At 43.8% G+C, this 24,998-nt stretch overlaps 2 protein-coding genes across 2 annotated transcripts; both read left to right on the top strand.

Annotated features, from left to right (window-relative positions):
- The first annotated feature begins 3,039 nt into the window (after nucleotides 1-3,039).
- LOC103650339 (uncharacterized) lies at nucleotides 3,040-4,006 on the top strand. The gene is made up of 2 exons (NM_001374176.1): nucleotides 3,040-3,386; nucleotides 3,488-4,006. The coding sequence occupies exons 1-2, from the start codon at nucleotides 3,087-3,089 to the stop codon at nucleotides 3,815-3,817; spliced, it is 630 nt and encodes a 209-aa protein (NP_001361105.1). The 5' UTR covers nucleotides 3,040-3,086; the 3' UTR covers nucleotides 3,818-4,006.
- Nucleotides 4,007-19,006: 15,000 nt separating this feature from the next.
- On the top strand, nucleotides 19,007-20,518 carry LOC103650338 (uncharacterized). The gene has a single exon (XM_008675934.2). The coding sequence runs from the start codon at nucleotides 19,536-19,538 to the stop codon at nucleotides 20,073-20,075; it is 540 nt and encodes a 179-aa protein (XP_008674156.1). The 5' UTR covers nucleotides 19,007-19,535; the 3' UTR covers nucleotides 20,076-20,518.
- The last annotated feature ends 4,480 nt before the right edge of the window (nucleotides 20,519-24,998 follow it).

The following is a 24,998-nucleotide window of genomic DNA, read 5'->3' as shown; positions in this document are numbered from 1 at the left end:
TGTGTCCACAGGAATGGACGAGTCTGGTGTGGTATGGCAATTAATGTTTTGTTTTAAAAAAAAGAGGTGCGCTTGAGAAAAGTGGTTTTTAAAAGGTCCGGCGGTTGAGCCGTGAGCTATGGTGGACGGGAAGTCCAGTAGCTGTTTTTGAAAATGAAAACCAGTGGGAAACTGTTGAGATACCTGGATGGTTTAGTCCAGGGTATTTTGTGCTAATATTGAAAAACTTCCTGCTCCTTTGGGAGAGGATGCGCTTTGCAAAATACAAAATGTTTTACAAAACAACACTGCATAAAATATTGTTGTTTCTGCAAAATATCCTGAGCTCCACATATTCCATGCATTATATCTGATTTCCCCATTCCGCGGGTGAAGGTGGGCTGCTGAGTACGTTTGTACTCACCATTGCTTATTTGTTGTTTTTCAGAAAAATGAGATCGGGTAAGAGTTACGACTGTTCCCAACCTTGCCTGTGGCTGTTGGACCGCTGATTTGCTTCGCTGCGTATATCGGGCTGCTTCAGCCCCACTCTGATGATATGTCCCGAGTTGTGGACCAACTCTTAAAGTTGTTCGCCACCTTTATAGGTTTGTCTCGTTTAAGCAGATTTAGAATCATCTGATGTATAAATGTGTTTACTAGCCTCTTGGGACTAGTAATTGTATCACATTTGAGTCCCAGAGGATTGGCACGCTTCAAAAACTAGGAGTTCTAAATAGAGATGGCCAAACGGGCCTCCCGGCCCAGCCCCGCCAGGGCCCGATGAAGCCCGTCCTGTTTTGGGCCCGGCCCGCCAGGCACGGTTAGAAAACTAGGCCGGGCCATTTAAACCCGCGGGCTCGTTTCCTTGTCCAAGCTCGGCCTGAAGCGAGCCTAAACGGATCGGGCCGTCCCGGTAAGCACGGTTTAGTGCAAAAAAGCAGGCTTGACGGGCTTCGAGGTAAACAGGACGTGCCGGGCCAGCCCACCGTGCTTAGTTTTCTGCTCGGACCCGCATAGAACCGGGTCGTGCCGGGCTCGGATCGGACCCAAACAACGGGCTTCATGCCGGGCTCATGGGCCTCGTGCTTATTGGCCATCTATAGTTCTAAAATAAGAGTCAAATGAAACTAAGACAAAGAGATACTAAACTAATCAGAGCTCATCTCTATTTATAGAGGGTTATTTCTATTTCCTAATCTAACCCTATTTACATAAAGTCTATCCACTCCACTGGGTGTGAAATGGACAAACTCCTGGAGTTTTCGTCTGATGGCCATGCACTTCACTCGAAGTTGTTTCGCCTTGAGGTACCCTCCGTGATCACACCACGTGCCGCCTCCAGTTTCCACCAAAACTGCCATCGCTGGGTTTTAAGGCCAAGCCGAGTCGAAAACCCGTCGTCTATAGCGCTGGGTGGTTTTGAGGCTCAACCACCAAAACCGCTGTGAGTATCGCACCCCGTCTGCCTCCCCACGTTCTAGACACGTGTCCCGCTAGTCCTCGACCGCGCGAGTGCGTGTCCCAGATGTCAGCCACCACGACTGGTCACCCTAAGACTCCGGTCCTTGGTCAAATCCCAGTGCTCGTCCTTTACTGCTCTCGGTCCATCGGTACGAACCCGCAAAATCTTCACCTTCGTCGTCGACCACCGTCTCTGTGCTCCACATATATACACCTTAAGCCGACCGATATGGTTGCACATACATAATCTCACACTTTGGTCAGTCCTCTGACTACCCCAGAGTGCTACCCGTTGACAATCACTTATGATCAACTTGAATCGCAAGTGATAAGTCAACTTTATGTTTGCACCGGTGCATTCAAACACCCTGTTAGTTATATGCGTGGGGATTTTCCATCCCTAGGTTTAGCCTACCTTGCTCCCAAAGTAGATCTAAAAGTGATTTTAGCCGACTCAACCCCTCCTATTTTCTTGGTCTCAAACTGATCTTTGTCGCTTGTTTGGGAGCACCTTGCTATTCATTTTTTTAGTAAGAGGGGTTTAGAGCTAGTTTGGTAGAAAAGAATCAGAGCGGGTATCCTTTGTTATTGTTATTTAAAATTGAATAACAAAGTATTTTCTCACCATCAATTCTGTCTAATCATCTTTGCTCGATATAACACGGCGGAGGGCGCGCTCTGCCACTCTCTCTCTCTCCTATGCTGCTCCTTGACTCAAGTGGCGTCGTCTATGAACCACCGACCTGCTAGTTGCATCTACTCCTAACTCGGACAAGCTCACACGCATAGCCATTATTTACCTACGCAGTGATGCTGACGTGCAGAGCTGCTGGAGGCCAGCACAGACAGCAGCAGGAGAGTACGTGTATAGGTACTGTTGGAGATGGCGGATACGGATGGCCATCGCATCGCAGCTCCAATCTTCTCCAACTGGTCAACGTACACCACCGGTTTCCACTATGGACAGGAGCTACCCTGCGTGCACAGTACTAGATTATGTGCATTGTTGTTTCAAGACCAAGAGGTAATGCATGATAAATTGTGACTCGTATACGATGTGCAAGCAGGATCTAGTGCTACCCTCCAATTAATCCAACCAGCTCAGTTACAGTTCCTGCGTGCCCACCTTCTGAACAGACGAACCACCAACATCATCTCAGTTTACAGCCACGCTGCTGCTGCCCATGCAGCTGCACCTGCTGCACCTGCTTCTGCTTCTGCTGCAGCTGATCGCGCTTCAAATCCTACCAGCAGTCTACATACAGCTTACAAGGAGAGATTTTGAGGTGGCTCTCCTGGGCTGGGCTGGGCTGGCATTATGACGTGTACATGTACGTAGGTGGAGGTGCGTGGGGAGATTTGCGACATTTATTAAGGTCACTCTAGCTAGCTACTCGCCACCTTCAATGCCGGCCTGCCCTCCCGTTAATGCGGGTTGGATGAAGGCCATTGAAGCCTCCTCCCTCCCCTGCATGAACTCTCAGCATGAGCATCACCCCTCCCGTCAATCAAAACTACAGTGCTGTGCTACTACCCCTCTAGTCCAGCAATTGTCAGTTCTCTCCTCCTCCTAGCTAGCTATATATTGGTATGTACGTATATAAATAGACCCGTGGTGTGGTGGTGGCCAGCCACGACCGGCCATGACCACCGAGTTCCTCAGGGTGAAGAAGTTCCACCAGGACGAGGCCGCCCGGAGCCGGAGACTGATAGAGCTGCAGCCGGAGCTGTCGCTCGGCCCAGTGTGGCCGGGCTTGGCAACCGGTGGTGGCCTGGCAGCCAAGAGCTCCTCGATCGAGTCTCATGGAAGCCCCCGGAAGAAGAGGAAGAACTATACGGCGGCCAGCTGGGACTGGGAGGTGCATCAGCAGCCGCCCGCGAGCCTGGATCTCCAGCTCAACCACCCCCTGCCTCTCGACTGGGAACAGTGCCTCGACCTCCAAGTGAGTACCAATACTCTCTGTGAGTAAAATATCACCTACAAGTGTCCTGCCATGATTAATTGTCTCTCATCATTGTGTATTTTTTGTTTTTTGGCATGCAGTCTGGGAGGATGTATTACCTGAACAGGAAGACGCTGAAGAAGAGCTGGGTTCGACCCCGGGAGCAGAGCCTGAATAACGTGGACCTCAACATCTCCACAGCTCCCGACGAGGATGAGCCAGGGAAACCCGCTGGCACCTTGTTCTCTGGAGGCAACATGGTGGCCGTGCCGTGCGCCAACTGTCACCTCCTAGTCATGCTCTGCATGTCCTCCCCGTCCTGCCCCAACTGCAAGTTCGTGCAGCCGCTGCCACCTTCTGTTGTGCCGCCTGCCTATCCGAGGCTCGGTGCCGCCGTCAAGCCGCTGGAGACCCTCAGCCTTCTCCATTAGGCGCATGCACGCGCGCTCCACTGGCAGAAGCTTGTAGAAAGGAGGAAACCATAGTTGAGTTGTGTGGTGCATGGGTTAGTATTACTATTACCTGGGTAATGGGTGTATGAATGTGAAATCATGCATGCATATAAAAAGGGGTACGGTCGGTTGCACGAATCAAACAAATCAATCAAATCTACTTTATTTCCTTTGTTGTTCATCGCACTAGGAGTGGGAGTATCCTTTCCCCGGCCACCGAATTTCCATCGCAAATGAGCAGAGGAGACCCACTCCTGCATCAGGGTCAAGGATCATCCGGCCTCATGCTGTAGACCGTCCATACGTCGTAGAGAGCATTGTCAGTTAGTACACTTCTAGTGTTTGGTGTCGAGGTCAAGTACCGGCAACACGCTACCACTACCGGAATCGGGCTCTTTGCCGAGTGTCTGAAAAACACTCAGCGAAGGCTTTGCCGAGTATGACACTTGGCAAAGAGAGATCGGCGAACTGTACATCGTCAACGGCTTCTTTGTCGAGTACTTTTTATCGGGCACTCGACAAAGACTTTGCCGAGTGTCACTCGGTACTCGGCAAAGACAAGCCGCTGTCACGACGACTGGTAACGGAGAAGGTGCCTTTGCCGAGTGTTGTAGGTGACACTCGGCAAAGAGATTACCTTTGTGTAACACCCTTGGTGTTACCAAAACTAAAACTTTTGCATGACATCATTTGCACTAGCATTTCATTATGTATGATATACCTAAAGTGCATCCACTAGGTAAAAAATAAAAAAAAAGTTGTGATGTGATGCCTTGAATTGATCCTTAACCATAGGGTAGGGTGCTTACCCAAGGACTAGAAGCATGTGGGTGTGTGAGATAGCAATTTGATTATGAACTCAAAGGTTAGTGAAGATGTTCAAAAGAGACTAAACTTAGAGTGTTGGAGTGGTACATAAACCCTAGAACACTCAAACCCTAATAAGGACCCTAGAAACCCTAATTAGTGCCTTATGAGGTGACTCCAATTTTTATGCACTTTTGGACCAAAGTGCATATATCAAAGTAGTGGAGTAACAAAAACTAGGCAACTTTTATATTTGGAGATTTCCATGATTTATGGAACAAATTGGAGAAAATTGCAAAAAGGTCCCAAAGGCACCTAAATGCTTAACTCTGAAAAATAGTGATATTGTGATGAATTTTGATCCGTGGGGATTTTGCAATGGGGCACTACAACAAATTTGTAGAGCTATTAAAGTAGTCCAAGTTTGATTAAGGGAGTGAGCCCTAGAGTTGTACAAAAATTGGAGCAAAATGGCCTGGAAGTTGGGCTATCAGTCGGGGTTTGGCCTGAAGGTTAGACTGACAGTGGCATTAGATCAACTTGAGAGCTGAATTGTGCTTGATCGAGTGGAGGTATGAACAAGAACCCTATAACAAATTTAAAGCAGACATGATGGACAACAACTTTGCTATGGTCGGCTTGGTAGGTTGTTGAACGAAAGTCGAAGAGAAATGACTCTCAAATGGCCCTGTCAGGCGCGCTGAATTAACATTGCCATGGTATAGTACACTGAAGAAGATTCTGGTGCAGTGTACCTCGCCGCCGGTGAACGGGCGCCACGATTCGAGCTTGCCGTGAAAATTCGTGCACGGATCAACACGAATATTACCGATCAAGTGAAAAGATTGCGACTACGGATAAGTTTGTGAGCTAGCCACCGTAACCACTTGTTTTGCGACCGGCCGGAATGTCCTCGTTGGCATCCTCCGCTCGCCTCGAGGATGCGACATGCTTGGAGAAGTTACCACGTCGCAATAGGTCGCTGTGGACAGCCCATTTACCGCCAGGGGCCTTACCTCACCGAGCGCCACGACAGTTGCCCTCCGGTGACTCACCTCCCTTCCGTCCGTGAGATCCTTTCATCCCAAATTCCCGAAAGCACTCACGTAGCTACTACAAATTAAAGGCTCTCCCTGATCCGCCTTCTAGTTACACGCTTAGCGCACCCTTCCTCGCTTCCAATTACCCACCGGAGCTCACCAATTCCAGTTTTTCCCCATCGTGGTCATTTACGCCGCTGTGAGGCACCCAGCTGTGACCAACCGTTCCCAGGTTCGTTCCTTCCCCTCTATGTCATGTTCTAGCATCCTTGAATGTTAACATAGCTTGTCGGCCCAGCCAATTGAATATTACCACGATAGGGCATCGAGAACCTTACCTCGTGGCCGCAAAACACGTCTACGAGCGCGCTCCCGTTGACCCACTTTCCCATACCCGCTCCATTCAAATTTACACATGTACCCGCCCTCTGGTGAATCAGTGAAACTCTCCCTAGCTCCAATTTAAACACTATCGCGTTTGGTTGTTCGGAACACGCTCACCGAAGCACTAGCGTCGTCGTGGCCATGAACAAGCATCAATTAGGGTTGGACCAGTCCAATTAAGTGAGGGCATATGCTTGGGTAGGCTCGCGCTTGGTGTCCGAGTGCTTGTTGTCTCATGGAGGGGTCGCCATCACCGGGAAACCACGAGTCCGGCCATGTGTTCGACGCGGCTCCGTCAAGGACCTAGAGTCGTGAAGAAACAAAAGTCCAGGGGTGTTTGCGCACATGTCAGTGAGACATGTAAATAGTACCTGGGGTTCTTTACTGGTTATTCGAATACCTAGGGGTCTTAGCGCAAATCTGTAATGAGGACGCGGGCGGCCTGTGTGGGGGTTGTTTCCTCTGCATTCATGGGCCAAGCCCATTGGTTTCGGCCCGCTACTGTTGAATCTTTTTCTTTTTCTTTATCCTGTCAACTAGTAAATTACACTAGAAAATGTAGGAAAATAATAAAATAGTGAAACCAATTTTGTAGAGTCCACCAAATTGTGTAACTTTTGATAAAATTAGTTGTAAGATTTTTGCAGCATCAAGTAAATTTCTAGTTATTTAAAAGTACCCTTGGAAGGCTTTAAGGAATTTTAGAAATAAAACCATAGGTCCAAAAATCATAAAATTTTGTCGAAAGATGATATGCCCTTAGAATAGCTCCTGGTAAAAATTTGAGCCTGTTTGGAGTTGTTTTACCTAGAGAACCAGAAACTAGTTAAGTATAAATATTATAAACCCTAAGTTTTGATACTAATCTAGGGTTATGTCAAACTCAAGTTATACAAAATGCTAAGCAACAAGTTGATCATATTTAGTATATATATATAGTTCTCTGATTTTCTAAAGCAATCTTAATTTGATCCCTTTGGGCAAAGACTATATTACATAGAAATATGGGTATAATTATCATATGCTTAGTTGAGAGTATGTGAGCTTTCCACCTCACTCTAAATGAGAGTTTGCATAGCATATCATTACATGAGCATTCATATACTTCTAATTGACTTGTAGAGCACCTAGAAGAAGAATTTGAAGTGAAGTTGTCTCTAAAGGTCCTCCAGAAGGTTCCCCGATAGGGTTTGCTGCTAACTGCAATATCCTAGTAGAAGAGCCTGACTCTCCTCATCATCAAGGCAAGCCCCGGTGCATTTGCCATCTCCTTGTTGTTTTTAAACATTTATCACTTATATGTTGCATTAGGTAATAGGAGTTGAGTGATTAAACCTTTGCTGCATAACTTCCTTGAATTATTGATTATCGTCCTTGATACCTGATTTGAAAAGCTAGATATGCTTAGTATGCTTCTAGACAAGGAACAAAATGTTTTGATATTTGAATCATGTTTTTACAAAGAAAAAGAGACTGGAGTGATGAAGGTATCAAAGGCCTTGATGACTTCATCATTTCAGAAGGATGCCTCTGACAGGTAACAAGTTTTCAGAAATATTTTAATGTGAGACCAGACATTGAGCAGGAAAGGTCGCCCATCTATGTCGCTTAAGGACTACATGATTGTTGGTCTGCTGATCTAGGACCCTTTAACTGGCCACATGCCTCATTGTAGAAAACGGGTGACGCCTAAGAGGGGGGTGAATTAGGACTTCTAAAACTTTTACTAAACTAGGCCACAATTAAATCCCTAGAGCAAAACCTATGCAAATAGTTAAACTAGAATGTGCAAACTAGGTTTTGTCTAAGTGTTGCTATCTCTACCGCAATGGCTAAGTTTCAATCTACACTAAATAAGGATGCATACAAGATTGAAACTTAAATGCTTAATATAGATGCGGAAACTTAAAGAGCAAAGTAGAGAAGCGAACTCTCGTGGATGACGTCGGTATTTTTACCGAGGTATCCGGAACCACGCAAGGTCCTGACTAATCCTTGTTGGTGCCCCTACGCAAAGGGAAGCCCACGCGAGGGCCAAGCACCTCGCTCGAGTAACTCCGTAGAGAGCCACGGGCCTTCTCCACGTGCAAGTGGTGCTCCGCTTCCGGCTCCTCTCGGACGCTCCCCACCGTCTCCACTATCGAGCTTCCGGCCGAAACACCGCGGGCCTCGTTCCCTCAGGTACACGGTGGTGGCCGTGACACAAACGCGGTTGTCACGGTCTCGTAAGACTCTCGCCCCACTCGGTACAACTACAACGGCCTGCGCAAGAACCGAGGGGTTGTGAGGTTTATCTAAACTCACTCAATAATCTAGGATTCACCTAGAGCAAGCGCTAAAGCAGTCTAACTAAACTAAGCACTTCGCAAAGCACCTATGCTAATCACCGAGTGATTCTATTAAGCACTTGGGTGTAAGAGCACTTGGGAATGTCTACTATATGCATTGGTATGTCTCTTGGGCTCCCACACTTGGAAATGGCCGGTTGGGGGTGTATTTATAGCCCCCAACACAAATAGAGCCGTTGGAGAAAAGCTGCTGCTTTCTGCGTCACACTGGACAGTCCGGTGGTGCACCGGACAACGCATTGTAGCCTGTCCGGTGTGCCTAGCCATTGCCCTGTCAGAGCAGGTGACCGTTGGCGCCGCAGGCTTTCCACACCGGACAGTCCTTTGGTCTTCTCTCTGGGTGCCACCTGGAACTAGATGTTGGGCTGCGGTTCCCTGGTGCACCGGAAAGTCCGGCGTGTGGGCACCGGACAGTCCACAGGCAGCACACTTGGACTTTTCTTGGATCTTTTTAATGTCTTCTTTTGAGGTGTTGCTTTCCTCAATTCCTTGGTCCAAGTTAATCTTGCATCCTGTGAACTACAAATACAGACACTAGAAAACTTATTAGTTCACGGATTGTGTTGATCATCAAACACCAAAACTCAATTAGCCAAATGGCCCGGGGTCCATTTTCCTCACAATCTCCCCCTTTTTGGTGATTGATGACAACACAACCAAAGCAAGCAAATAATACAATTATTTGAATGACAATATGCAATCTACTTGCTAGGATGCATGTTTGTCCCCACAATGTGATATTATGGACTTAAGCCTCCCCCTAACTCCATAATTCACTTACTTCCTATTTTTGGACCAAATAACCAAAACCACTTGAAAAAACTATTTGTAGATATAAAATTTTAAATTAGTGGTGTTTGGTGTTTGATATAGTTTTCATTGCTTTGGTCCCTAAACTTCTCCCCTTTGGGATCAACCACCGAAAAGGAAGACATTAAAAGCATGTAGGAAGTAAAAAATTGCCCTCAGATGATTACTCCCCCTAAATGAGTGATCTCCTTTAGAAAGAATTGTCTCCACCTTTAGAGACGAAGAAAAAAAACTCCCCCTGACAGAGATCTTCTACTTAGGAAAAAGCATGTGAGAAATAGAGGTGCAAGACATGATTTGAAAAGACTAACTTCCTTTATGCATAGGTAACAGAATATGAGTTAACCACTTATGCATTTTTAGCAACATGGAAGTATATGATATGAAATATAGTCTAATCAAATATTGGAGAGGACATGTAAATGATACTTGATGTAGTCTCAAAAGATACCGACTGAAATTCAATGGCGAGCTTGAGAGACATGAGAGTTCTTGGAGATTTTGCAGTGGAAGATTGTTGTCTTTCTCCGGGGACTTCATTTTCCTTACCATGAGACTATCACATAAAAATAGACTTGAAAAGGTGTTAGTCTCAAAGTCTTAGATTATAGATTAACCTCCCCCTGAAGGTGTGCATACAAGTTTTGAATACTTGCAGGAGACATGCACTTTGATTTGATATCAAGAGGGGCAAATTATCTATAATCCGAACTTTGGTACATATAAGTTAAATGATACAGATTGTAGGAATTCATTGTTATCAATTGATGTATCATTTACTATGGTGTGATATTGAAGCTATGTGTCGTGCTTAAATAAACATTTTAAGCCATGTAGGTTTGCTTAAGTGTATGAATTGAAAGTAAGCAATCCTACCATGTGATTTACCTAGTATGCATAATTTTAAAACAAAAGTAAATACTAGGCATGAAAGGTAAACTAGATACAATAGATACGCATATCTAAAGATAAGAAATACAATTAATCTAGTTACCTTAGTCATGGGTGGGGAAATTTGAGTCCAAAATATTTACTAACCCACTTGGCAATAAACTTGATCCATCATGATGTATCCCATGATATACATCCCAACTTTGCCAAGTCTCGAAATTTCCTGTTGACCTTCGGTCCACTCACTTCCCTTTTGGGATCCAAACCTTCTTGGTGCTTTTCATAGTTGAAATTATTTCCTTTGGCATCCAGATGCGTTTGGCCCCCTTTCCTTTGTTGGCTTGCTTGTTGGCCCTGATTGCTATCACCTTTCCATTCTTTTTCTTCTTGATCAAATATGGTGTAGCAGCCTTTTTGTCCACCTTTTTGATGTAGGTGTTGGAGATTTTGCTTGATGGCTTTTGCTTGAGCTTATGCCTTTGCTTATCCCCGGTCATCGCCTTGCATTGGAAAGACTTATGGCCTTCCATGTGGCATAGCCTAAAATCACAATTTCTCCCTCCATAGGCTTGTTCACTCCCGCAGTGGTGTTATCCTGTGGAGGTCGGATTTGTTTGGCTTTGCCTTTCTTGTCATACAAAGTCTTACCAAGGCAAGCCACTTCTTGCCTTAATTGTTCATTTTCCTTTGCAACCTCATCCGAACATGTTTCTACAACAATATTCTCAACAAGAACTTGGTTGCAGGGGTTACAATCATCAATTAAATCAAAGCAAGAAGTAGAAGCATCTTTCTTAATAATTTTAGGTATTTCAACTAAAGATGCTGCTGGGGTGCTACTAATGTTTTCTAGCTTGGTAGTTAGCTCATTATTGTGTATGCTAAGAATTCCATTTTCTCTAGCAAATTTTCAATAGCTTCTTCGGAGCTAGCTAACTTAGCCTTAAGTTTTTCATTCTTTTTAATAAGACCATCTGTTGGGGACTTGTTCTCAAATGCTATGAATTAAGAACAAGGCAACATAAAATGTTAAATATCAATGCCTTTCGTCCGCCGAAGCATTATTTCCACAAGGATGTAATGAACTTCGGACGAAGGTCACAAGCATAATATTACGAAGGTTTCACCTTCGTAATTAAACTTATAAAGATAATACAAAGTAATGTAAAATGTGAAACATTAAAGATAAATATATTGGAAATAAATGACATCATTCACATATCTTATTATATGAATCTAAGATGTTTCAATATAACGTTTAGGTACATTTATACCTTTGCCTTGACAAACAATAATTCCCGAGTGATGCGTTTGCAATTACAGAAATGCGTGAACAGTACAGAGACATTGTTCACCTATTTATAGGCACAGGGCGTAGCCTGCGAGGAATTACAATTATGCCCCTCATAAGGGATTACAACGGTGACTCAAACATATATGGACTAAAAGGTCATTCTACTCTTATGTCGGTTTGTAAATTCCGAAGCTTCATGAAGAGGAACCTTCGGTCATCTCATACAAACAGCTTCAGCCGAAAACTGCTTCTTCCTACAAGACCTTCGGCGACGAAGCATAGTCCCAACACCATCATCAGTAGCAGTGGATGGAGAACTAGACTCTAATAGCTCAATTTTAGTTGACAGCTCACAATTTAAGTTTGCAAAAGTTTCAAATTTTTCTAGCAAACCTTTATAATCATTTTGGGAGCTAATCAACTTATTTTTTCAAAGTTTTAAGTTGAGATTTTTGCTTAGTGCAAACATCCTGGAAAAATTTAACGGCTTCCGCAAGTTCATCTACGGAGGGCTTTCCCTCACCATCATCATCACTACTACTATCATCACTGGAGGATGGGATGCTCATTTTACCTCTTGCCATAAGGCATTTGTGTGACGACCGTGATGAGCGTGATGAGGATCGGTGGCTGCGCGTCCTTGGAGGTTCATCATCATTGAAGAATCATCCCAAGTTCTGACACTTGTTAGCGCCTTGCCTTTGCTCCTCTCCTTTTTGGATTCGGCCATAGTTGGATAGTTGTCCCTGAAGTGGCCCTTCTCCCCGCATGCGAAGCATCCTCTCATTCTTTGCTTTTTCCTGTCAATGTAAAAGAGAAGATCTTCGACCTGCAGCGGCACACCCATTAGATTAATCTTGCGGATCATCCCCATTACCTTTCCGACGTGTCGGATTGTTTCTTCGTCCTTGGAGGATGATGTGCATGGTTGATTATCTTCATCATCATCACTTTCTTCTTCCTCCTCTTCTTCACTTGAGTAACTTGGAGTGGGAGCCTTCTTTTTGCCCTTCCTTTCATCACATGTGAAAGCATATGGCCTTGAGGAAGATGGCTCCTCTCCCTAACACATTTTTCGCGATATCTCAAAAGCCGCGATTTTCCCAATCACAATGGTCGGGGTCATATTACTCAAGTCCTCCATGTTGTGAAGGATGTTGATGATGCTCCCATATCTTTGTTGTGGTAGCAGGGAGATAATCTTCCTCACAATGTCCGCATCACCTAGCTTATTAGTGCCAATAGAATTGAGCTCATTGATAATTAGATTCAAACAAGAATATATGTCTCTAACAAGCTCATCATCTTTCATAGCAAAAGAATTATACTCATTTAAGACTAGGCAATGTTTTTGCTCACGGACATTTGATGTGCCATCATGGAGCTCATGCAACTTAAGCCAAATCTCATTAGCAGTTTTCAAGGTAAATACTTGATTAAAAATATTCATGCTAAGATATTCATACAAGCAATTTTTTGCTCTAGCATTTAAATGAATTTCTTTTTCCTCACTCGCGGTGGGTTTCTCGGGATTCTTGGGGGGTTTCATCCCGTCACGAGTGACTCTCCAAACACCTAGATCAACGACCTCTAGGTAACAAGTCATTCTAGCAATATAATATGGGAAGTTAGTGCCATCAAAGTGTGGTGGCCTATGGGTATCCATCCCTTCCTCTAAAAAGTGTCGGCTCTTTTAGCGGTGAAGCTAAAGCATTTCAAATGAGCCAAACCGGGCTCTGATACCACTTGTAGGAAATGGGTGACGCCTAAGAGGGGGGTGAATTAGGACTTATAAAACTTTTACTAAACTAGGCCACAATTAAATCCCTAGAGCAAAACCTATGCAAATAGTTAAACTAGAATGTGCAAACTAGGTTTTGTCTAAGTGTTGTTATCTCTACCGCAATGGCTAAGTTTCAATCTACACTAAATAAGTATGCATACAAGATTGAAACTTAAATGCTTAATATAGATGCGGAAACTTAAAGAGCAAAGTAGAGAAGCAAACTCTCCTGGATGACGCCGGTATTTTACCGAGGTATCCGAAACCGCGCAAGGTCCCGACTAATCCTCGTTGGTGCCCTATACAAAGGGAAGCAAACGCGAGGGCCAAGCACCTCGGTTGAGTAACTCCGTAGAGAGCTGCGGGCCTTCTCCACGCGCAAGTGGTGCTCCGCTTCCGGCTCCTCTCGGACGCTCCCCGTCGTCTCCACTATCGAGCTTCCGGCCGAAACGCCGCGGGCCTCATTCCCTCCGGTACACGGTGGTGGCCGTGACACAAACGCGGTTGTCACGGTCTCGCAAGACTCTCGCCCCACTCGGTACAATTACAACGGCCCGCGCAAGAGCCGAGGGGTTGTGATGTTTATCTAAACTCACTCAACAATCTAGGATTCACCTAGAGCAAGCGCTAAAGCGGTCTAACTAACCTAAGCACTTCGCAAAGCACCTACGCTAATCACCGAGTGATTCTATTAAGCACTTGGGTGTAAGAGCAGTTGGGAATGTCTACTATATGCCCTGGTATGTCTCTTGGGCTCCCACACTTGAAAATTGCCGGTTGGGGGTGTATTTATAGCCCCCAACACAAATAGAGCCGTTGGAGAAAAGCTGCTGCTTTCTGCGTCACACCGGACAGTCCGGTGGTGCACCAGATAGCGCACTGTAGCCTGTCCGATGTGCCTAGTCGTTGCCCTGTCGGAGCAGGTGACCGTTGGCACTGCAGGCTTTCCACACCGGATAGTCCGGTCCTCACACCGGACAGTCCAGTGGTCTTCTCTCCGGGTGCCACCTGGAACTAGCCGTTGGGCTGCGGTTCCCTGGTGCACCGGACAGTCCGGTGTGTGGGCACCGGACAGTCTGGTGTGCCACTGGACAGTCCGGTGCTCCACGCACAGACAATCCGCAGGCAACACACTTGGACTTTTCTTGGATCTTTTTAATGTCTTCTTTTGAGGTGTTGCTTTCCTCAATTCCTTGGTCCAAGTTAATCTTGCATCCTGTGAACTACAAACACAGACACTAGAAAACTTATTAGTTCACGGATTGTGTTGATCATCAAACACCAAAACTCAATTAGCCAAATGGCCCGGGGTCCATTTTCCTCACACTCATCATGGGTAACCTTAGCCTCGACTAGACCAATACTAGAAAGGTCGACCTGCAATAGGAGTGGAGAGATGGCGAGAGTTTTGTGTATCCACCTGGCATGAGGCTGGATGGTGGGGTACTGCGCTCTCGGTTGGAGGGGACTCATTATGGTCTTGAGAAACCCGTGGGCGAGTTGACATATGCAAGGGTTAAGTACTACATATGTCATGTGGTTGGAAATCCCCAGCTGGGTATTAATCGATTTGGATCGCGGAACTTCTCGGATATGAAGACTAGATCTTTGACCCTCATCGTAGATAACAAGTGAAACTAAAGTTGATCAAATAAAGCTAGTGTAGGACAAGTGAATGATCTAGATTAGGCAAATCTAGATTCAGGAAGAAACTTAACTTGTGAAGTAAAATTTTTGCATAAGGATCCACTACTAGTAAGCTTTCTACAAAACTGAGTCTTTGAAATTTGGTAAGCTTTACCTTGATTCCCAACAAACCAGCATGCCCTTGAGAGTCTTTTCTTTGGTCGAGTAAGTCTCGCTGAGTAATTGCGTAGTCAGGGTTTTATTCACATTGTTGTTGCAGGAGAAACTATTAACACTTTTGAGTTTTGCTGAAACTCACACTGGAGGCTTCTACTTTTGCTTATGTTTAGTATGTGTGTACTATGGGAAGATAGCTTCTTCCGAGGTGTTGTAATAAGTTACCACTTGAATCTACCCCGAGCATGTAATAATAATACCTACTACTTGGTTTGGATACTTTAAAACTCTGCTAATGTATATTATCTTATTGTGAAGTCTTCCGCTCAACTCCTGTATTTAAAGTTTATGTTCTTGTGGGATTATTGTAATACTTGCAACTATGGTGAATGGTCCTTGGGAATGAACGAATTCATCGAAACTCGGCATCCCGAGTAAGTTATCTGATTCACTTACATATCCATCCAAGGCCTTGAGGGCAAGGGTTGGTGTACGTGGGCCCGATAACTTGGTTAGGTTGTGAGAGCTCGTATCGGAGCCATTCATACATTTTTGCAAATAATAGAATAATCATCAGAACATGTATTTAAATATTATTGAGTTCAAATATTTTTTTTGAAAAATCTAAACTAGGATTACATGCCTTGTAGTAAAAGTGAAGTTAGTCCTATAGTAAGTTAAGGACTAATAGGTGGCTTAGCTTGAGATACTAACCACTAACCCATAACTTATGGCTGGAATAGAATCTTCTGCAGGTACACTAACAAAACCTTAGAAGATTACGACTAGTTAATTCGGAGTAAGTAGGATTGCCACCGCCATAAAGCGTGATAGCCAAATATGATGGCAGTAGTTGAGAGGCGAATAGGAAACGAATCATGCATCATAACATTTACTTCTTTGATAAATGTTTTCTTTTCCCCTAAAGCTAGATGGTTACAGAATATATGTGGGTTTAAAAATTATTCTTACTAATCCTACTAATCCTTTGATCTTTTCTTTCATCCTTATTCATTAAAAATTCATAATGGCTCCCCCTAAGCAGACACCCCACATGGGTGTTGGACCACGAGGTGTGCCCAAGCATCATATGGCTTCATGTACAGTGGAGGCAGGTAGTAGTAGTCGCACACCTCCGATGCAGGTGGAGCAGCTGCAGCAGAGTCTAGATGTGTCCTTCAATGAGCGGTGTCTCAACGCAGCCCATAATCTTGAGCTGCTGGCAGAAAAGAAGCAGGTTCAGAAGGAGTTATCTGAGAAGAAGGAACGCCTGACGGCAACCATGCGATCCCAGGAGGCAGCTTTTGCCCGTGAGGACCACTTGAGGGGCCGTTTTCCGGATTTGGTACTAGCCTACAATAATCTGGAGGATTACTCTAATGAGCTGCATGAAGAAGTTCAACAACTTTACTATCAACTGCACCCCAATGACGCGCCAGGAGCCGCAGAAGCAGAGGGTGGTGTGGTGCTAGCTGATGGGGGTGAGCCTGATGCAGACTTTGAGGAAGAAGCAGCTCCTATGCATGTACCAGGTATTGAGTCCCGAGGAGGTAGTGATGTTTCTGAGATAGCTAGTGATACAGAAAGTTAATGTGGCATGTGTATGGTGTCGTGACCTCTAGTGTCGGCATAGGATAATAAGCTATGTCAATTTTGGTATTGTATTGAATAATACTCCATGTACCTGTCTCATGTAATATATTTTATGGTTATGGATGTTTATTTATGAGTTTGTTTTACTCCAGATGCCTATGCGTACTCGTAGTTCGCATGGGGCTGGCACATCGCGTGGTGGTGCAGAAGCTGATATCAACCCACCACCACCACCAGTTCCACCTACACTGGTAGATGCCATTGCTGCCCTAGTGAATGCCACTGCTGATAATGCTAGGATTTTGCATGAGATTGCTCATCATCAAAACAATCAGGGTGGGCATCGTATTCCCTAGAATCAGCAAAGAAATGCAACATACATGGAATTTTTGGAGACTCGGCCGCCAGTGTTTGCTAAAGGAGAAGAGCCTCTTGACACAATTGAGTGGCTGCAGGTGATTGAGCAGAAGTTTGGCCTTATACAGTGCACTGAGGTACAAAAGTCTCAATTTGATGCACAACAACTTTGCGGAGCTGCCAGCACTTGGTGGTCCAACTTTGTCGCCATACAACCTCCAAATCTTTCACACCCGGTTTTAAGGGACAAAACCGGGCGCATCTCATACATGCGCCAAAGAAGACAACATATATAATAACAGAGTGTATAGTGATAAATGTCACAATATAATCATAGTATTTATTACATAGCAGAAGTTTTACAAAATAAAAGATAAATATAGATCGAACTAAAGTCCATCCATGGCGGCATAAAGTCAACTAGGAGACGCCACCTATATCGAATTGAACTCCTCGATGTGTGGCTCCTCTTGAACCACATGTTCTACTCCTGTGGGGGGTGTGAGACAGCAAGGGTGAGCTCACACATGTTTATCACTCAACAAGTTGTGGGGAATAATGTGCATGAATTCACCAAAGGTGGGAGTTCATGTGATGTGTAAGGCTGATCAACAATAGAGGTTAAAGCTGAGCATTGCTTTTAATAAGTTGGTCAACTTTTATTAGCAATTACTAAATGTAATTAAATACCAAACCATAATAAATAATAGAACAAAATTAATAAATAATCTCATGCAAATGCAAATGACAAATTGAATTTAAGTTCCATAATTTAATCATGCGAGAGTCCTGAGCTGCTCTTGACCGTGAGCTCCGCTAGTATACCAGTTTTACACTATGCAGAGGTTGTACCTTGTATCCACAAGTCATGTTACCCATCTGCCAAGGGGTCATAAATCCCATATACCTCTACCAAGGAAACGAGGCAGGGTAACACTACGAGGCCTTTACAAAGTTCCACTAGCTTCTGAAAACCCGCTACAGTTTATAGGAAGAGCACTTGCAAGAATCCCTCATCTGATCGCCATCGCAGCAAAATTAACCCGAGAACCTCCCTGCATGCAACTCCCCTACTGCCCTTGCCCCTTTCGGGTAAGGTAGTCTTCCACTAGCTTTCCTAATTAGTCAGCCAAGGGCATACCATTGCACCCTTGTGGTGGCACATGTTTCTCAAGTTAAGCTCTACATTCCAATTAAAGATAATGATCTTGACATGAACATAAATATCATCACAAAATAATTGGAACATGGATATAATGAAATATTAACCCAAAACCATATAAAGCAATAGCAAACTACCCAAGTGATTCATGGGTAAACAAGGTAAAAGATAATCAGACTAGGGTGACCTATTGGGTCCCATCAAAATTAAACCTATGCATTTAATAGTGATAATAAAGAACATTATTGGGTAAATAAAAGTGATCAAGGGCACAAATTGCCTGAGACTTGAGATTCAAGGTACCAGGATGATCCTCATATCCTTGTGACCTCACTGCTAGTCGTAGAAATACAAACAAACATGGTATAGATAAAATTAACATCACACCAAACATAAGAACAAACTGCATAATAATGATATACGCGAAGTTACGAGATCGCGGGATCGTAAACTACTAAGATCGGAGTTACGATTAAGGGGTTATTATTCTATAGAAGATCTATGTGATTAAAATATTAAACTATATTATGAATTGGTTAGTTTAACTCGTATGAGAGGTTATTATATAAATAATTATCTCCACTTTAATCTAAATCATTATTTGATTAAAGATCATCTGGTCAAATCATATCCATAAGATGAGAATTAATATTAAGGCAGTTAATCTTATTAGTTACCTATTTATAAAAGTAGGGGATATCATATAACAAGTGTTGCTACTGTGTAGTAAATATTTATACGAAGCTAACACAACTGGAACGAGTCAATTTGAAATTAAAACGAAAGAGTTATGAATTTCTGAAGGTTTTATGTATTTGATACTAGACTAATTAAGATATAAATTTTAATGTGGTTTTCATGTCAAATTAGAGACACTAGGTGATAAACAATAATCTTACAAAATTATAGAAACTGGAATGGGTCAATTTGGACTTATTATGAATTTTTTATGAATTAACTAAGTTTCTGCTATTATTTTTACTGTAAAAAGTATTTCCCAATTGAATTTATTTGATTTTCTGCATCCCTGGCCGAGCGCAACATTACCAGAAAACCCAGGGGTTAATTCATAAAAGTTTCCCAGACTCAGAACCCAGCTTTGCGGACCGCGGGTTATTACTGTAAAGTTCAGGGGCTTCTTAAGTAAAATACCACGGCCGAAGGGTATCAGCCGATCCTATACGTCCGATCATCCGCGGACGGTCCAGATTAGATTGCCTATAAAACAAACCGGTACGTTATACGGACCGTCGGATCAAAGATCGACGTCCACTATTTAATGAAGGCGCGATCTATTCTTACGCGTGAGATCTCGATCCAAGGGCTTCCACTACTTCTAATCCTGGCCCTTAATTTCAGCATCTACCGCTCCCACGCATCTTCTTCCTTACGCAGCAGCACACATAGCCCCAGTTCTCACCGTCGATGGGAGCAGAGTTGACCGGTAGCGGCGCTTGGATCACGGTGATGCGCTATACTCCGACGTCCAGTCCCCTTGCCTCGTGGTCGCACCAGACCACGGCTCGGCCGAGCGCTAGTGACTCGCGCCGCGAGCCCCGGTGGACGACGGCGACCGCGCACTGGAACGCTCCGCTCCCGGCAACCACCCGCACCGGCAGCACCACCCAACTTGCTCTCGGCGGCTGTGAGACCGGGTGCCGTATGGACGTATGGGTTCTGGCTTCTACTGGTCAATCGAGATGGCAGACCAGGGGGCCGACGCTTTGTAGGGCGAGCAGAGGCGAGGATTGTGGCAGTTCTACCGTGCTTGAGGCTAACACCGACGACGGACTGGGCCAACGCTGGCGCCGCTCTACGACTGCGAGGAGGATGAGAGAGTGGGGAAGGAACGGGAGCTGGATCCGCGAGGGGAGGCTTTATGCCGCTGAAGAGATGCGGCCGCCGCGGAACTCACGCAATCCACTGCCGAACTGCTGCCCGGATTTCCCCCGAGCTTTCTGGTGAAGCCGATGTGGGGAGGAGGACCCCGACGATGCGGTCCCGCGTGCCAGCGACAATCTTGCGTGGGATTTGCTCCTGGTTTGTTGAGCTACGCCATCGGACGAACGAAGGGGACGACCCAGCGAGGGCTGGCCCACCTGGCGGCGATAGGCAGGGAGAAGGCACTTAGCCCATGCGGTTGAGGGAGTATTAGGGTTGGCTGATGCTGTGTGGCCGCGTGGTGGAGGGAAAATGGAGATGGGCCGCAGCGGGGTAAGAGGAATGGGCCGAGCTCTAGCCCATGCACGGCTTTCCTCTATCTTTTCTTTATTATTTTCTGGTTTCTATTTTCTTTGTTGTTTTCTAATTTAAATCTTCAAAATTCAAATGTCAAATGCACATTTCAGAGAATTTTAGTGAAACATAATTGTTTAGTTTATTTATATATGCTAAAATGTTTTCAGTTATGAAAACCACACTTTTTCTTTTCTATTTAAATTCAAACTCAGATTTTTTTAATCTGGATTTAGATTCTAGCTTGGGTTTTCATGTCCAAAATTTTCTGGTGCAATCAACTCTATATGATACGCAATATTGATATTATTTCATTTATTATTCTATTTACCATTGCCTTTTAAAGGTGTAAATCCCCCATATTTATCTCAAGAACAATAGGTTTATATTGTAGGATCTTCGTAAAGAAAAACACCCTAACAAATGTCTTAAAGTGATTATCAATACTACTATTTGTAATATTTTTATTTTATTATTTTATGATATATATTTTTTTCCTTCTACCAAATTTAGGTCTTACAAAATCACCAGGTTACTTGGGTTGAATTTAAAGAAGCTTTCCGTACTCATCATGTTCCTGACGGGGTTTTACAAATGAAGCTTGAGGAGTTTCTGCGACTTAGGCAAGGGGTAGATATTGTGATGCAGTACACTAGGAAATTTAACCACCTTTCTCAATATGCTATTGAGCATGTGAACACGGATATCAAGAAAAGAGATTGCTTTATGAGAGGCCTCAACTCAAAATTGCAAAAGAAGATGGCCACTTGCTATGATCTTACCTTCAATCGGGCAATAAGTGTGGCTATAGCTGTGGAAGAAAAGGCACGAGTACATCAAAATGTGAAGCAGGCATGGAAAGGTTCTAGGTCAGGGTTTTCTTAGTTATCAGCGAAACGCCAAAAGGTGATAATCAGGACTGCTGGATCTACAAATGTTCCTTACTGTTCAACTACATAACCTTTCAAGAACCCCACTTATATTTGTCCCACCAACTAGCCAAACCAGCTTCCACCTGCAAATACTCAAGTTCCACCTACAACTGTGGAAAGGCAGGACATTTCATTAAACATTGTCCCTATCCCCTCCAAAATAACTCTAATTTCCATAGACCAGCAGGAAACAGTTCTCAAAATCAGAACAAGAATACTTCTAGCAGCAGTGCAAAAGGGAAGGACAATAGGAAATCAGGGCAAGTGTTCTATACGCAAGTTGATGTGACTCCAGAAGGAAATCCTGTGCTTATGGGTACGTTCCTTGTTGCCCATCACCCTGCCAAAGTACTTTTTGATACTGGTGCATCTCATACATTCATTAGTAGAACTTTTGCTGTGGATTATGATATTCCAATTCAAGAAACAAACATGGGAGTTATTGTAAAAGCTCATGGGGGTAAGTTAGGCACAAAGGAAATGGCATTTCATGTGCCAGTAGAATTGGGTGGGCATACCTACCCCACCAATATGATAGTGCTAAAGGGCTAGGACATAGATGTGATCCTAGGTATGAATTGACTAGCTCAACATGAAGCCATTATTGACACAAAAACGGACTATTCAGATAAATACAGTGTTAGGAGAAAGTCAGTTAAAGATCCAGTTGTCTTCTCTAGAAGAAATTCCGGGAAAGGCTTATAGTGTGGTAGTCGAAGAGTTCATCAATGTTTCGGTGGTGCGAGAATTTCCGGATGTGTTTCCAGAAGAGTTGCCAGGTTTGCCACCAGAACGTGATGTGGAATTCTCTATTGAACTAAAGCCTGACACAACTCTAGTTTCTCGAAAAGGGTTGAACTGGCCGAGTTGAAGACTAAATTGCAAGATTTGCTAGAAAAGGGTTTTATTCGACCCAGTTCCTCACCATGAGGCTGTCCTGCAATTTTTGTGAAAAAGAAGGATCAAACCCTAAGGATGTGTGTTGACTATAGACCTTTAAATGAAGTAACTATCAAGAACAAGTATCCGCTGCCGCGAATAGATCTTTTGTTTGACCAGCTTGTTGGTGCAAAGGTATTTTCAAAGATTGATCTCCGTTCGGGTTATCATCAAATTCGGGTTCGGTCGGAGGATATTTCGAAGACAACTTTCATGACAAGATATGGGTTGTACGAGTATTTGGTTATGTCATTCGGGCTTACTAATGCTCCTGCCCACTTCACTTATTTGATGAACTCGGTGTTTATGCCCGAGTTGGATAAATTTGTGGTGGTTTTTATTGATGACATCCTAATTTATTCCAAGAATTAGGAAGAACATGCCACTCATCTTTGGGTGGTGCTGACTCGACTTCAGGAACACAAGTTATATGCTAAATTCAGCAAGTGTGAATTTTGGTTAGATCAAGTTTCATTTCTTGGTCATATTTTGTCAGCTGAAGGAGTCGTCGTGGATCCTGGTAAAGTAAAGGATATTTTAGAATGGAAGCCGCCTACCACGGTTCATCTTGTTCAAAGTTTTCTTGGTATGGCTGGATATTATCGTAGGTTCATTCTTGATTTTTCAAAAATCTCCAAGCCTATTACCGAACTATTGAAGAACAGTGTGAAGTTTAATTGGATGCCAGAATGTAATGAAGCTTTTGAAAAGCTAAAGAAATTGCTAACTACGGCACCGGTGTTAGCCCAACCTGACATTGTGAAGCCTTTTGACGTCTATTGTGATGCTTCAGGTACGGGCATCGCATGTGTATTAATGCAAGAAGGCCGTGTAATAGCATATGCCTCACGGCAGTTGAAGAGACATGAAGAACACTATCCTACTCATGATCTAGAGCTTGCCGCAATGGTTCATGCTTTGAAGATCTGGCGCCATTATCTTCTGGGCAATACTTGCCATATTTATATAGATCATAAAAGTCTCAAGTACATCTTCACTCAAGCTGAATTAAATATAAGACAGCGGAGGTGGCTTGAACTAATTAAGGATTATGATCTAGAAGTACATTATCATCCAGGAAAGGAAAATGTGGTTGCAGATGCGCTTAGTCGCAAGGAACATTTGTGTTACCTGTCGACTAGTTCGTTCGAAACCACAATCTGCCAAGAAATGGAACGGTTGAATTTGAGTATGTTTCAACCCACACTACTAGTCAATCTGCAGTTGGAATCAACTCTAATTAACCAAATTGTGGAAGCTCAGAAGACAGATGCCGGAATAACTCATATTAAGGAACGTATGGCAGTGGATCCCACTACGCATTTTCAACTTGATGACAAAGGTATTCTTTGGTTTAAGAATGGGTTAGTAGTCCCAAAGGTCCCGACATTGAGGCAACAAATTCTTGATGAATCTCATACCTCCTAGTATTCTATTCATCTTGGGAGTAATAAAATGTATCAAAACTTGAAATCGTGATTCTGGTGGACAAAGATGAAAATAGAGATTGCTCATTAAGTGGCTAATGTGATGTATGCCAACTAGTGAAGGTTGTACATATGAAGTCTGCTGGACCATTGCAATCGTTGCCTCTATCAGAAGGGAAATGGGAGGATATCAGTATGGACTTTATCGTAGGTTTACCAAAAACATGAAAGGGTTATGATTCTATCTGGGTGATTGTGGACCGTTTTACTAAAGTCGCACACTTCTTACCGGTAAAGACTTTGTATCCAACGAAGACTTATGATGAACTATATATTGCTCGGATTATGAGTCTGCATGGCGTGCCTAAGACCATAGTGTCTGATCGAGGACCTCAATTCGTCTCTAGATTTTGGGAAGATTTCCACAAATCTCTTGATACTAAGCTAATTCATAGTTCAACCTATCATCCCCAAACCAGTGGGAAAATAGAAAAAGTGAATCAAATCTTGGAAGATATGTTAAGGGTATGTGTATTAGCCTATTCCAGAAAATGGGATCAGTGCTTGCCATTGACTGAATTCTCCTATAACAATAGTTACCAAGAGAGTATCAAGATGGCACCTTTCGAGGCTCTTTATGGTCAGCGGTGCAGAACTCCACTGAACTGGTCAGGACCCGGTGAGTGGTTTTTCTTTGGGCCAGATTTAGTAAAGGAGGCAGAAGAGAAAGTGAAACTTATCCAACAACGTTTGAAGATAGCACAACATCGTCACAACCGTTATGCAGATAAGAGAAGACAACCCTTGTATTTCCAAGTTGGCGGTTTTGTGTATCTAGAATTTCACCTATGAAGGGAGTAACTCATTTTGGCATCAAGGGAAAGCTGGCACCACGAAATGTTGGTCCTTTTGAAATACAAGCACAGTGTGGATCCGTGGCTTACATAGTGAAGCTGCCTGAACATCTTTCGGCCATACATAATGTATTCCACGTATCCCAACTAAAGAAATGCCTTCATGTACGTGACAAGGTGGTAGAAGTTTCTGATATTAATCTGGAACTAGATTTAACTTATTCTGAGCATCCTATTAAGCTTGTAGATCAACAAGAGAGGGTTACCCGTAGAAAAAACAATCAAATTCTACAAAGTGCAATGGAATAAGCATTCTGAAGACGAAGCTACGTGGGAATCCGAAGAGGTTCTAAATAGTCAGTTTCCTAAGTTCTTAGAATCCTGTAAATCTTAAGTTTGTTGTAATCTATCTCTAATGCAAATCGCCTGGGGCCCCCACACCCCTGCCTTGTAACAGAGATAAGGAAATGAGATTGTGACGCGTTCCCTTTTCCACTACTT

Source organism: Zea mays, chromosome 3, assembly GCF_902167145.1.
Source record: "Zea mays cultivar B73 chromosome 3, Zm-B73-REFERENCE-NAM-5.0, whole genome shotgun sequence".
NCBI classification, from domain to species: Eukaryota; Viridiplantae; Streptophyta; class Magnoliopsida; order Poales; family Poaceae; genus Zea; species Zea mays.
This window is presented reverse-complemented; position numbering and strand designations above follow the sequence as displayed.